Genomic DNA, 12054 nt, shown 5'->3' with positions numbered 1-12054 from the left:
CAGACCTCAAAGTTCTGGTCCTGCAAGGGCCCCTGTCCTCTCTTGAGACCACTCCTGGCTCTCTCTGCCGAGAAGGAGCTGCTGGCAGTACGTCCTCTAAGAGTTGAGGTCCATCGTGCAGACCCTGAGAAAACGCCTAGGAAAAGGCTCCACCTTCTTGTTGACGTCAACAGAGGTCAACGCCTTTGGTAGTGCTGGGTGTGTCCCATCGGATGCAACTGCAGAGCCATTAGGTCAACCAGCACATGTGTGCAGCCCCTTCCCTTAGACTCCTCTGGGCCCTCGTGACATAGGCTCAGAAGACTGCCAGCCTCAAGCCTTACCTCTTCCAAGGGACGGCCACAGCGTCTTCCAGGATCTTCTGTCCCATGAATCTCAGTTGCTGTTTGCAACTCAAAGGAGAGAAAAGAGCCTGCCTGCGGGGTCTCTTTGGGCTGGGGCCTTCCCCCGTGGGCTGCTCTCCCTCATTCTCCTTTTCTTCTTGCTTCTCTTCCTCCTCCTCCTCCTCCTCCTCCTCCTCCTCCTCCTCCTCCTCCTCCTCAGAGGTGCTCCCGGATTCCACATTGCCCATCAGCTGGGCCATGGTGAGATGAAAGACACGGCAGCTGAAGCCCTCCAGGACGCCGCCCTTCACGTGCTGCTGGAGGATCTCCAAGGTGGGGAAGACCCGGCAGCAGGCCATGCACCTGAAGCCGGTCTTCATGGTCACCATCCAGTCCGGTGTCTTGGCCCTGGGTCTCTCCTCGACGGCAGGTGACCCTGATGGGCTGCCTGGCTCTGCCCTTTCCTCATACTCTTTCTCCTCCCCAGTGGGCTCACTGTCAGACAGGAGGCTTTCGGTGAACACATCAGAGGGGCACGTGCCTACTGTGCACGCATCCTCAGGAAGGGTCACTTCTTCTATTGTCAGCTGCTTTTCAGGCAACTCCAAGGGTTTCTTTGTCTTCCAGGAGACAGCGACACCCTTGTTCACTTGTACCTGCATGTAGTATATTTTCATGCCCCTTTCCTCTTTGTCTGGGTGCAGATCGTTCTTACAGGGTGAAGAGGGCGAGGAGGAGACACAGTGTGATGGGGGAGCAGTCTCCCCTTCTTCCTGAACCTGGGCTAGGGGTGCTGTAAGCCAGGCAGTGTCTTGAAATCTCCGCATTGCTGAAAAAGGAAATTAAAACCATAATAACATGCATGGGCCGTGCCGGAAGCTGAGGGAGCAGGTGTGGTAGACGAGAGAGGGACATTTGCATGACGTAGCTATGTCGTGAGCTTGGTGTCTTTTGGCCGTAGGATGGAGCGGTGTATCTGGTGTCATCTGTGGGCTTTTCATGTGCGTGGGGGGGATACTGGAGCGGTGTCTGTATACAGGGGTGTGGAGTATGGTGGTGAGGGCTGTGGTATGAGAGGGATGCGGCTGGATGCGTGTACGACGACGAGTGTGATTTTGGGAATATCGGTGGTGCATTCCTTGTGGAATGGGGCTGTGGTGCTTGGGGCTTATGTGTGCTCTCAGAAGGGCTGTGCCTGGAGGGCAGATGTATGTGTGAGCTGTGTGGACCTGAGCTGGATGGTCCTGCTCTCAGGCTGGAGGTGTATGATGCAGAACTCTGTCCTTCTCTGGAAGCAAAGGCAAAGGCAAAGACAATGCCTACATTTTCCTCTGAAGATGCTTCATCTGGTCCCTCTTCCCTCCACCTCAAGCCCAGACCTTTCCGGCCCCTGCTCCTTGACTTCCCCACCATGGTACTACCAGTATTCACACCACCCCCCCAGACTCAGCTGGCATCCACTCCCTCGGAACAGCTCAGCCATCCTGCCCAGGCTCTTCCACAGAGCCCTCATCACCTCTGATGACCCTGGATTTCCTCTCAGCCTCCCTGGGATCTGTGTGCCTCCTGCCTCACAGCCAAGCACCCCCTCACCTGAGGAGCCCCGCGCCCTTACCAGCGTAGCTGAGCTTGAGCGGAGTAGAAGTACAGAAGAAGTATTTAGAGGCAGAGGAGACCTCCCCTGACCCTGGGCTGCAGCCTTGGGCCACCACAGTGGATCCAAGCCGAGGGGGATCCTCTTGTGACTTCGAGATTCCTGAGGGAGGAATGAAAGGCTCAGGGTGGGTTCATCAGTCCTCTGTCCACAAATATTTACTGAGTGTGTGACACGTGTCAGGTGCAGTGAATACACACAGTTGAGAGTGTGGTTCCCAGTGGATCCTCCAGGATTTAATTCCAATCAATACTTATTCTCTCACTGTCTAGTTGGTAATGTAGGCCTCGGTGGTGACTGTGAGTGTGTGGGAAGAGTGAGTGATGTGTATCAGTTAAGTCTGTGGTAAGTGTGGGGTTGGCATGGGGAGCACAGTGCAGATGTGTCTATGTGTGTCTGTGGCCTTTGTGTGCATGGTTTCTGTTCACAAGTCAGGAATTCTGGGACATGTAACTTTTCCTCATTACATGGTGTGGCTTGTATTTATGGTGCATGTTCATTCATTCATTCACCAAGATTCAGTAAGCAGCTACTCCTGTGTATCCGGCACTCTTCCATTGTTGTAGTCTTTGGTAACGCTGCACATTCTAGTAGGGGAAGACACACACTAAACAAAACTACAATAAATATGTAATACATCAGCTGGTGGTAAGTATATAAGGGTTGCCAGACTTAGCGAACAAGAATACAAGGCACCCAGTTAAATTTCAGTTTCAGATAAACCCAGAATAATTTTTTAGTGTAAGTATTCCCATGCAGTATTTGGCCTGACTTAGTTTTAGTGTGAGTATGGCCCATACAATATGTGGGACATACTGATACTGAAAAATTACTTGTTGTTTATCTGGAATTCAAATTGAACTGGATAGCCCATATTTTCTCTGGCAACCCTGACATGGGTTAGTGAGACTGTGGTTTACTGTGGTTTGTACAAAGCGGGTCTGGCATTACTCAAGAATGTGTTACAAGTGTGGTGTGTATGACACGTGACTGGTTCTTACAGAGGTATTTAGCGATTGCTGAAGTTAGCTGTGTTTGTGCGAGAGTTGAGGAGATACATATATATATATAGTGTGTGTGTGTGTGTGTGTCCTATATATAGTGTGTGTGTGTCTATATACATATCTCATCTCCAGCGTTTGGTGTTGGAGGAGAGGATTGTGATACAGGTGGGTTGTATGAGAACGTAGTACAGGAGGGATCCGTGTATATACCTCCATGTGCTGTGTGTGGTTTACTAAGGAAGTTATATGTGGGGTGTGTGATATTTTTGCTGTATCAGAGTGTACATGGGTGTATGAGTTACTGTCTCATAAAACACCCCTAACAAGAAATCTGTATACACTCTTACGTACACCGAGTGTCAGCCAGGTCCAGGCAGGGTGACAAGAACTTTACCACGCAGACTTTATATCTGGTAAGTACTCTACCCCCATTCATCCCGCACTTCTCTGCACTACCACACACACACACACACACACACACACACACACTCACACACCCACACACACACAGGAACATAGAGCAAAATATTCTGAATGGTCAGGGGCAGTCATTGCCTTCCCCAGCCTGTCCCAGCCACTGCCTGGAAATCTGCCTGCTGTCTAGAGCTCCATTCCCAGGGCCCATCCTACAGTCTCCAGGGCCCTGGGCCTGGTAGGAGCTACTGGGCTCTAATCTGGGGCAGAGGCCTCTAGCTGGAGCTCTGGGGTGACCACCCCTCTCCCAGGGCAAGCTACTCGCCTACATTTAATGCACGCAGACACCACGTGGCCCGTGGCTCTCAGATCTCCCCCCAGGACCCTGAGGCCATTTCTCACCCCCGCCCACGCGGTCTCAGTCTCTGGAAAACCCTTCCCTTCCCTTGATCTCCTTTGGGAAATTCTTCCTGTTGAAGGAATAAAACCTCCTTGCTTTCAATATGACACCATCCCTAGACAAACAATCTTCTTTCAAAGTGCATTCCACTTGTCGAGATATTTTTCAACAGGGCCTTCAACTCATGGGGCTTCTCTTTCCACTTTGGTAAAAGAGGCCAAGCAACTCATGGGTCTCTCTCAGCATCCTTGCATCCTTCACATCCCCCACCTCATGACCCCAGGGAAAGATCCAAGAGCATAAGAGAGAAATCGGGGACTGAGAAAAGCTGCACCTCTAGGTCTGTGCAAGCAGGATGCAGCCTGCTGTGAGTCCGACAAAGCTCCAGGCCCGGCTGCCCCAGGAGAGAGTCCTCAGACCAGCGGAGCTGACCTCCCATCTCCCAGGGGGCATCTGGCCGTTCTGTGCCGTCTCACACCACAGGGACCCTCCGGATGGACATGGCAGCATCAGTGAGACCAGGTCTCTCGCTCCCTGCTTCACAGGTGACACGTTCTCAGTCCCCCGCTTCCTAGAGAAGGTTCAGTTTGGCAGAAACCCATGTGCCCCAGACAAGTTGCCCCCCACACACCTCCTCCGTTCTCGGCAGTTTCCTGGGACTCTTCATTTTCCAGATGTTTCCTCTTTTGTCGCCGTTTCATGGTACCAACTAGAAGTCTCCCTTAGAAGATGCCTCAAGAGATGTCCAACTCCTCCTCTTCCCTACAGGTTGGCCCTTGTTGGCTCTTGGGCAATCCGTTGAAATGATTCAATACAAACAAAAATAGTCAAGTCTCCTAAATGGCTGAAAAACTTGTGCCACTTAGTGAACCAGCAGTACTGCCTAGTGCTCACCAGGGCTGTTATGTTTGCAAGGTTGCCAGGCGCACAGCGGAATTCTGTGACCTCAGTGCTGACATCAGAGCATTCGGTGGACCTGGGTTGAGCACAGTGTCTGCAATAGCACAGGCCCCATTTTCAAGAACAATTCCTTTTTCCCAGCCGAAGCTTTCCCGTGAAAGGGAAAGGTTCATACCATATCTATTATAAATTGTATCATACCATGTCTGTTATAACATTCACATTTTGATTGGAGATCTTTGAATGTCTTTTCTAGAGAGATTTAATATGAATATTTTAAATGGTCTCCAGTTTCCCTGTGGATTATTGACATTTTAAACTCTGCACTTCAATTTTCCCTCAATACGTGTAATTTTGTCACGGCTATTTCTGTACTTAAAGATGAGGAACTATATAATTGATTTCTTCATTTTTTCCCCATCTCTTGCCAAGGTACTGCATTTGATTGTGTCTTGCGAATGAGTGAAAAATGCTAGTCCTTGAGTCAGGACATTGGGCCCTTTACCAAGTAACTCAACCTATCTGGGCTTCAGCTTCTGTATGTGCGATCAAGAGGCTTGGACTAGCTGACTTTTCAAATGCTGTGTTTCTTTGATTCACTCTCACTTACTGATCTGCTCCTTAAGAAGAGGGTCTGTTCTCATAAAGTAACAACAGTCTTTTCCTAACCTTGGGTTGGGCGGAGTTTAACTGTTCGTACTCAGTTTGTTAGTTATATTGCCTTCTACGTATGCTTAGCTCTAAATAATTTATATGGCTCTTGTGACTATGTTTAGATCTTCTTTTTTTCTTATTTTCTTTTACAGTTTCTAATTTGTTATCGCCAGTGTAGAGGAGCCTGACTGATTTTTAAAATGTATTGATCTTGTATGTGTGTGCCTTGTTGAACCGTCTTATTCGTTCCTGCTAGTTTATCTGTGGGTTCTTTTGGGTCTCCTAGATAAATGAGCATATTAAATGTAAATAATGTGTTCTTTGGATAAAGTTTATTTTCTTGCATCTATATATATAGAAGCAATATGTTGAATTGATTTAAATATTTAAATACTTACATACCTGTTATCACAATCTAACGTTCTTTATCTTATTTTCTTTCAATCAATATTATGTTTTCAAGACTTATCCACGTGAATCCATATAGATCTAGGTCTTTGATTTTTGACTGCTTGATATTATTTCATCACATGTATATAGCATCATTTATTTTCCATTCAAGCATTATTGGACAATTGGATTGTTTCCCTCCCTTCTCTAGAACAAACAGCATTTCCTAGAATATCCCTGAAGATGTCTGACAGTCGAGAAGGGCCAGGCTGCCCGAAGGATTGCTACTTGCTTTTAGCCACCTTCCAACAGGCCGTCTCCAGCCAGCAATTTGAAGCACAGCTGAAATGAAAACTGCCCCAAATGTGAAGATCTTAGGAGCTTCCTAGAAGGTGGGAGGTTAATGATAGGCATCCTGCTGGGATCCCAGGGGAGTCTGAGCTGGCCTGAAGCTCATCTTCCTCCTCCACCTCTCAAGAGAAATGTGGAGGAAAGAAGACTTCAAAAACTGTGAGTAGGGCCTCCCTGGTGGCGCAATGGTTGAGAGTCCGCCTGCCGATGCAGGGGATACGGGTTCGTGCCCCGGTCTGGGAGGATCCCATATGCCGCGGAGCGGCTGGGCCCGTGAACCATGGCCGCTGGGCCTGCGCATCCGGAGCCTGTGCTCCGCAACGGGAGAAGCCACAGCAGTGAGAGGCCCGCATACCGCAAAAAGAAAAAAAAAAAAAAAAAAACTGTGAGCAGGCAGAGGGAGAGAGATTGGGGGCCGAAGCTGTAACTGAGGTCTTGGAGTGGGCTGTGAGCACGCAGAGCCTCTAGAGAGCCAGGCTCTGCCTTCTGAGAACTTCTCCCCTAAGGCTGCTCATAATTCACGTGATACCAGCCATATAGAGCCGACTTGGCCCACACTGTCACAGAAAGCCTTATCAGAATCTCTTCTTCTTCATACACTCTTGTGTCTGTTACTTGGTTATTGCCTTTGGTACTCCACTGATGTGAACCACAGTCGCCAGGGGATGGAGGACACTAGTGACCCATCTTGCTCTGTGGCCTCAGTCCACAGCTTGAGGGTAAGGGAAGAGGCCAAATGAAGGTCAAGAAGGAAAGATGGAGTTTGAAGAGAAGACCTGAGTTAAGGGTGTCTTCTCAAGTCTTGACGACTGAAATGTAGCTCCAGTACCTGAAGTCCTGCTTGTTCTCAAGGCTGACCACGGGGCTGGGTGCACTCAGTGAAGGAACCGTATACACTTAGTATTTCCTTGCTTGCTCACACTTGCCCTCCTCTGATACACCCTCTGCAAGACTGATCTTCCCCTGAAACAACTTTCCACCTGCTACTGTCATCTCATGAACATCTGCTTCCCCTTCCTAGTGCCCCCCTAGAATGCCAGTGCAGCCAATTCATAATTTGATAATCATGCTGCTTACCATAGTCTCAGCAACTTCTGATACATTTTATTCACTTTATTCCATAGTCTTCACCCATCAATAATCTTCCTTAACTTCCTAGCTGCAGGTTAACCCATTCGGAATCATTTCTTTTTCTTTCTCTTCTTTGGCAAATCCTTTCTATCTTTTAAGGTCTTTTTCTTGTCTCTCTACCATCCTGCCTTCCCGAACTTCTTTGTTTTCCGTTTAAGTAACCTTTCAATCTCCTTCCCCAATTTCCTCATACACATTGAGAGTTTATTCCTCACACGTTAGACAGCGGTTTATGAATGGCCAGGCATAATGGACTCAGAATGAGTTGGCACCCCCGAGGTACCTGTCTTGCTGGGGAGCCACAGGTGAAGGGCTGGCTGCTGGACACATGTTTGCATGGAGTCAGGCTGAGTGGCCTCAGGGTGTTTGCTCTGCACTTGTGTGTGTTTCTCCCTAGTTGGTTTCCTTGTCCAGCCACCTGTGACCTCCCTCCATCCAGCCCAGGGAATCCTTCTCATCACAGGGGTAGGATGTTTATCTCTTTTTCCATCACATCCTTTCCCCAAAGTTTGGTTGTGAGTTGTTCCCATTCCAAAGACCTTTCCTCTTTGAAGAGAAAAGAGAAAATCTTGTCTCTCCTTTCCTCTCACTTCACTTCTGCTCTATTATCTCCTCCGTCCAGAATGGCCCACTCACTCAGATGGGTGTAGATCCAAAGATGGCAAGAACTGCCAGCAATTCTGAGATAATAATACGGATGGATCAGGAAAACTTGAAAACCTTTATCCCGCCACATTAAAATAGATTGCACTTCCAGTGTATTCAGAGTCTCAGTGTAGAAACACAAATGATAGAGAAATTGAAATACACTCAAGTTTTTCTTTCCTCCTTTCCTGATTTATTCTAATCCTCAATGCTAACATGATGAACTATTTGTTAGGTAAAGTTTCAGACATTTTCTACCCATGCACACTTTTCTTTTTTTCACATAAGAGTGTGAACTAGGTCACTTTCAACATGCTGTGATTCTGTGATTCACTGTCTCCCACCGAGTCATCCACTGGTAAAGTCATCTGTTTCACGGAGGAATAGTTCCAATAGCTAATAGCCAACGTCTGTGGAGTGCTTACTCTGTGTCGGTTTCTTGTAACTACTTTACAGATCATTTGTACAACGTACCCATGGACCAGGTACAATTATGACCCCCAAGTGACAGATAAGTGCAGGTAAGTACAAATAAATACAGAGGCCAAGTGACTTGCCCAAGACACTGGAGCAAATCAAAATCCATGCCTCTGTAATCATTTTGCTCTATTGCCTCTGTCTGGGAGGCTTGATGATTTGGCAACTAAAACCTTAAATATCATGTTCCATTTTTATATCTGTGACACAAGCGTGGGGCTGTGATATGGGGTAACTAACCTGACTACTTTTGAAAACCCTTATGCACCTGGATGAAAGTAAGCCAGGGACTGCAAGCTATAGATTTAAGGTTTCCTACCAACTTTGAAAAATAGCTTCTTGAATGCAATTTATGTAATGTCAAGTCTAGGATGTAGTCCAAATAGTAACAGAAAAATGGAGATATGTAGAAAAATACTTAAAGTTGACAAGTATTGGGACTGTAGTATTTTGGGGGCCAGCGTGTAGACCACAGGAAAACTTGCTGTTTCCATCCCAAAGGGAAGAGCCCTACGTTGCAACTGCCAGGGTCCCTGGGGCAGCAAGTGTGCTCACTGCTTAGTAAAGAAGCATCCTCAGTTTGATAGAATCATATGGGAGCCTTACATTTGGTTAGCAGTTCTACATTCTTGATGTAATAATATTTTCAGGGTGTGGGAGGGTATCAAGCTCTGAAAATACCCTTGGAGAGATTTGCTTATTAAGTTTGGCTTTTTCAATCTCCCTACTACTTCTTTACTAAACACCAGGCGGTTTCCTTCACTTTTCAGAACCATGTTGTTTTTCCCTTGTCGAATGAACTTTGAAATACTTTTGGATGAGCTATTAAGTTTGGGAAAAAATAAACATCTCTTTAAAATAAGGAAGATAATAACAATGACAAGTAGAAAAAGCTCTAAAACAGAGAATATCCTCCATTCTAGCCAATGACTGGGAGTGGAAGGTTCGTGCTCGCTGTCCAGGACGTAGAAATAAAAGCTGAGGAGGCGCTGAGGCATCTCCTGGATCTCTATGAGCCTCCATCATTTCTGAAGGGTAGGGTTGACAGATAAAATATAGGCTGTTTAGTTAAATATGAATGTCAGAAAAACAAGTATATTTGGAAGATAAGTATGCCCCAAATAGTTCATAGGATCTACTTATACTAAAAGTGATGACTTATTATTCATGTGGAGTTCAAGTTTAACTGGGTATCCTGTACTTTTAGTTACTAAATCTGACAGCCCTACTGATGAGCCACAATGGAGGCAGTTGAGGAGCGGTACGTGCTGGCTCTCGGACAGTCAGAAATGGCTCCAGCAGACCCAGGTACAGTATGAACTGCTCTTTGGATGTAGCTCAGAAGCCATGGCCAGCCCTTGACTGCAAGTACTGCCTCGGGTTTCCCTGAGGTGGGGTAAACCTTCCTCTTAATGGCCTTTGGGTAAGTCTGGAAGACCATATCCAAGGGGAGCCCCAAAGTCAGTTTCATCCTCACAACCATGTTTCCAATTCCTGGAATTGGCTGCATGTGACTCACAAGAGCTGAGGAGGTTTGTGGAAATTGGGAGTGTCATAGCTTGAACCCTCTGTAGGTAAAGTTTTGCTGTTGTGAGAGTTTGAACAGGAGCAATGTGAAAGACTCCAGGTCCCCAGGTAGATAGAAATAATCCTGTTCTACCTGTGTGTATGTGACAAGTCTCTAATAGTTCAGAGAGCAAGTATCTGGTCTTAGAAAGACTGATCCAAGCTTGGATGTTTCTGGTGACAAGGCAAGGTCCTGAGTTTCAAGTTCACCTTTTATGGCTGAGGAGACAATAAGGTGGTCAGAAGGGAAATCATGGAGGAGACCTTGGCTTCATCCATTGTGCAGGCTTGTATATGTGGTTCTATGTAGATTGTGTTTCAAAGGTGGAGCTTGTTTACAACTATGAACATTCTCCGATGTGCTTTTTGGACCTTCATTCCCAGAGCGAGAGCAGTGCCGAGGCTCTAGAAATGCCCTGGATATTCTGAGCTGTCAGTGGCATTTCCCAGGTACTGTTGCCTTGGTGCCGCTCCTTGAAATGTCCAGAGGGATTATCATCTGTCTTGTGGCGGGTCCTAGCATTGTGAAAGGAAGCTGCTGCACCGGGCTCAGAGGATTTCGGATGTGGTGGGAGGAGGAGTAGTACTACGACTCTAAATTGTATCACAGCATATCTATTCCATCTTGAGAGTGGGGTTGGGGGGTTATGAAGGGGGGCTTTTATTGTACTTTTATACATTGTACCCTTGAAACTAATTCAATTTTTTAAAATTAATTAATTTATTTTGGGCTGCATTGGGTCTTTGTTGCTGCTAGCGGGCGTTCTCTAGCTGCAGTGAGCGGGGGCTACTCTTGGCTGTGGTGCACGGGCTTCTCATTGCAGTGGCTTCTCTTGTTGCGGAGCATGGGCTCTAGGCACGCAGGCTTCCGTAGTTGTGGCACGTGGGCTCGGTAGATGTGGCACACGGGCTCTAGAGCGCAGGCTCAGTAGTTGTGGCGCGCGGGCTGAGTTACTCTGTGGCATGTGGGATCTTCCCAGACCAGGGCTCGAACCCATGTCCCCTGCATTCGCAGGCATATTCTTAACCACTGCTCCACCAGGGAAGCCCAATAGTTCAGTTTTTTATAAAGAGAAGATTCCTAATATTATTCCAAAATTTTAAAAATATGTAGTTGGATAACACTATGAAACATTAACTGATATATTCTTTTATTATTTCTCTTTGCTCCCTGGATCTTTTTCCCCATTCAGTCAGCTAGGCACTGTGAGTTCACTGCATTAGGAAGGTAAAGACTCAGCAGAAATGAGGGAGAAAAAAAGAAAATTCTCAGCTTTGGAATGTTCACAACGGAGGCCACAGTAGAACAGGTGAGAATTCTGTGAACAAAAAATAAATGTCGTCTCAAATGCAAAAAAGTATTCTCTGCACTGGGAGGCAGGAGAGGGAGGGAGGGAAGGACTGAAGGAGAGAGATCAGTGTGGCCAGGGACATGGAGACTGTGCTTGAGGACGATATGCCCAAGAAGAGAATCAGAATCTGCAGAAGATTCAGCCTGCACGTGATCATTGCCTCCAGCCAGCCCCCTCATCTCAGACGTTGGGAAATTCAGAGAGAGAGTGGGAGTACGTCAGGAGGGCCACGCGCATAGTCTGTGTGGCAGGGGTTGTGGCCATTCCCTATTTGTGAGGAGTCCCCAGCAATTTGCAGGCCTCTTCTGGAAAATGCTGGCGGACGTCTCTAGTGCTTATGTGAAAGCTTGTTCACAAACCTTGAAAGATACAGATGTAGATGACAGGTAGATGCATAGATAGAAAAATGTAATTAAATAAAAGCTCCAGGAAAGGTTTGGAAAATGCCCTTTATTGCATAGGACGCTTCTATTGTCATATGATGTTAGACTGAGGGCCGGTCCCTTCATCCTCCTTCAGACCACGGCATTCTGTCTGCTACTCTCCCGAGGGTCCTTTCTTCTCCCTGGAAGGGATAAAGCAAATGAGGTGGAACAGGAAGAGACAAGCAGCACTCCAAGCTCTGCTGGTCAGGGTTACCCTCCAGCATTGCCTTAAAGCTCAGAGCCACACACACCACAGGGAGCTTGGCTCCAGATCAACGACCACGCAACGGAGGTTCTGGAACATTTCCATATCTCGGGGGACCTCATTTCCACGTGACTCTCTTTCATATTCCCCTTTGTCACAGAAG

At 47.1% G+C, this 12054-nt stretch overlaps 1 protein-coding gene across 1 annotated transcript; it reads right to left on the bottom strand.

Moving 5' to 3' along the window:
• Window positions 1-448: 448 nt before the first annotated feature.
• On the bottom strand, window positions 449-4496 carry LOC132501274 (protein FAM170A-like; the record flags this gene model as incomplete). Its single annotated transcript, XM_060116863.1, has 3 exons — window positions 4427-4496; window positions 1939-2079; window positions 449-1152 (listed from the first exon to the last, which is right to left on the bottom strand). Coding segments are annotated over exons 1-3 (915 nt in total), but the record flags the coding sequence as incomplete, so codon positions are not given.
• Between the last annotated feature and the right edge of the window lie 7558 nt (window positions 4497-12054).

The sequence above is a fragment of the Mesoplodon densirostris genome, chromosome 14, assembly GCF_025265405.1.
Source record: "Mesoplodon densirostris isolate mMesDen1 chromosome 14, mMesDen1 primary haplotype, whole genome shotgun sequence".
NCBI lineage: Eukaryota > Metazoa > Chordata > Mammalia > Artiodactyla > Ziphiidae > Mesoplodon > Mesoplodon densirostris.
The sequence above is the reverse complement of the archived record's forward strand: the minus strand, read 5'-3'. Positions and strand labels throughout refer to the sequence as shown.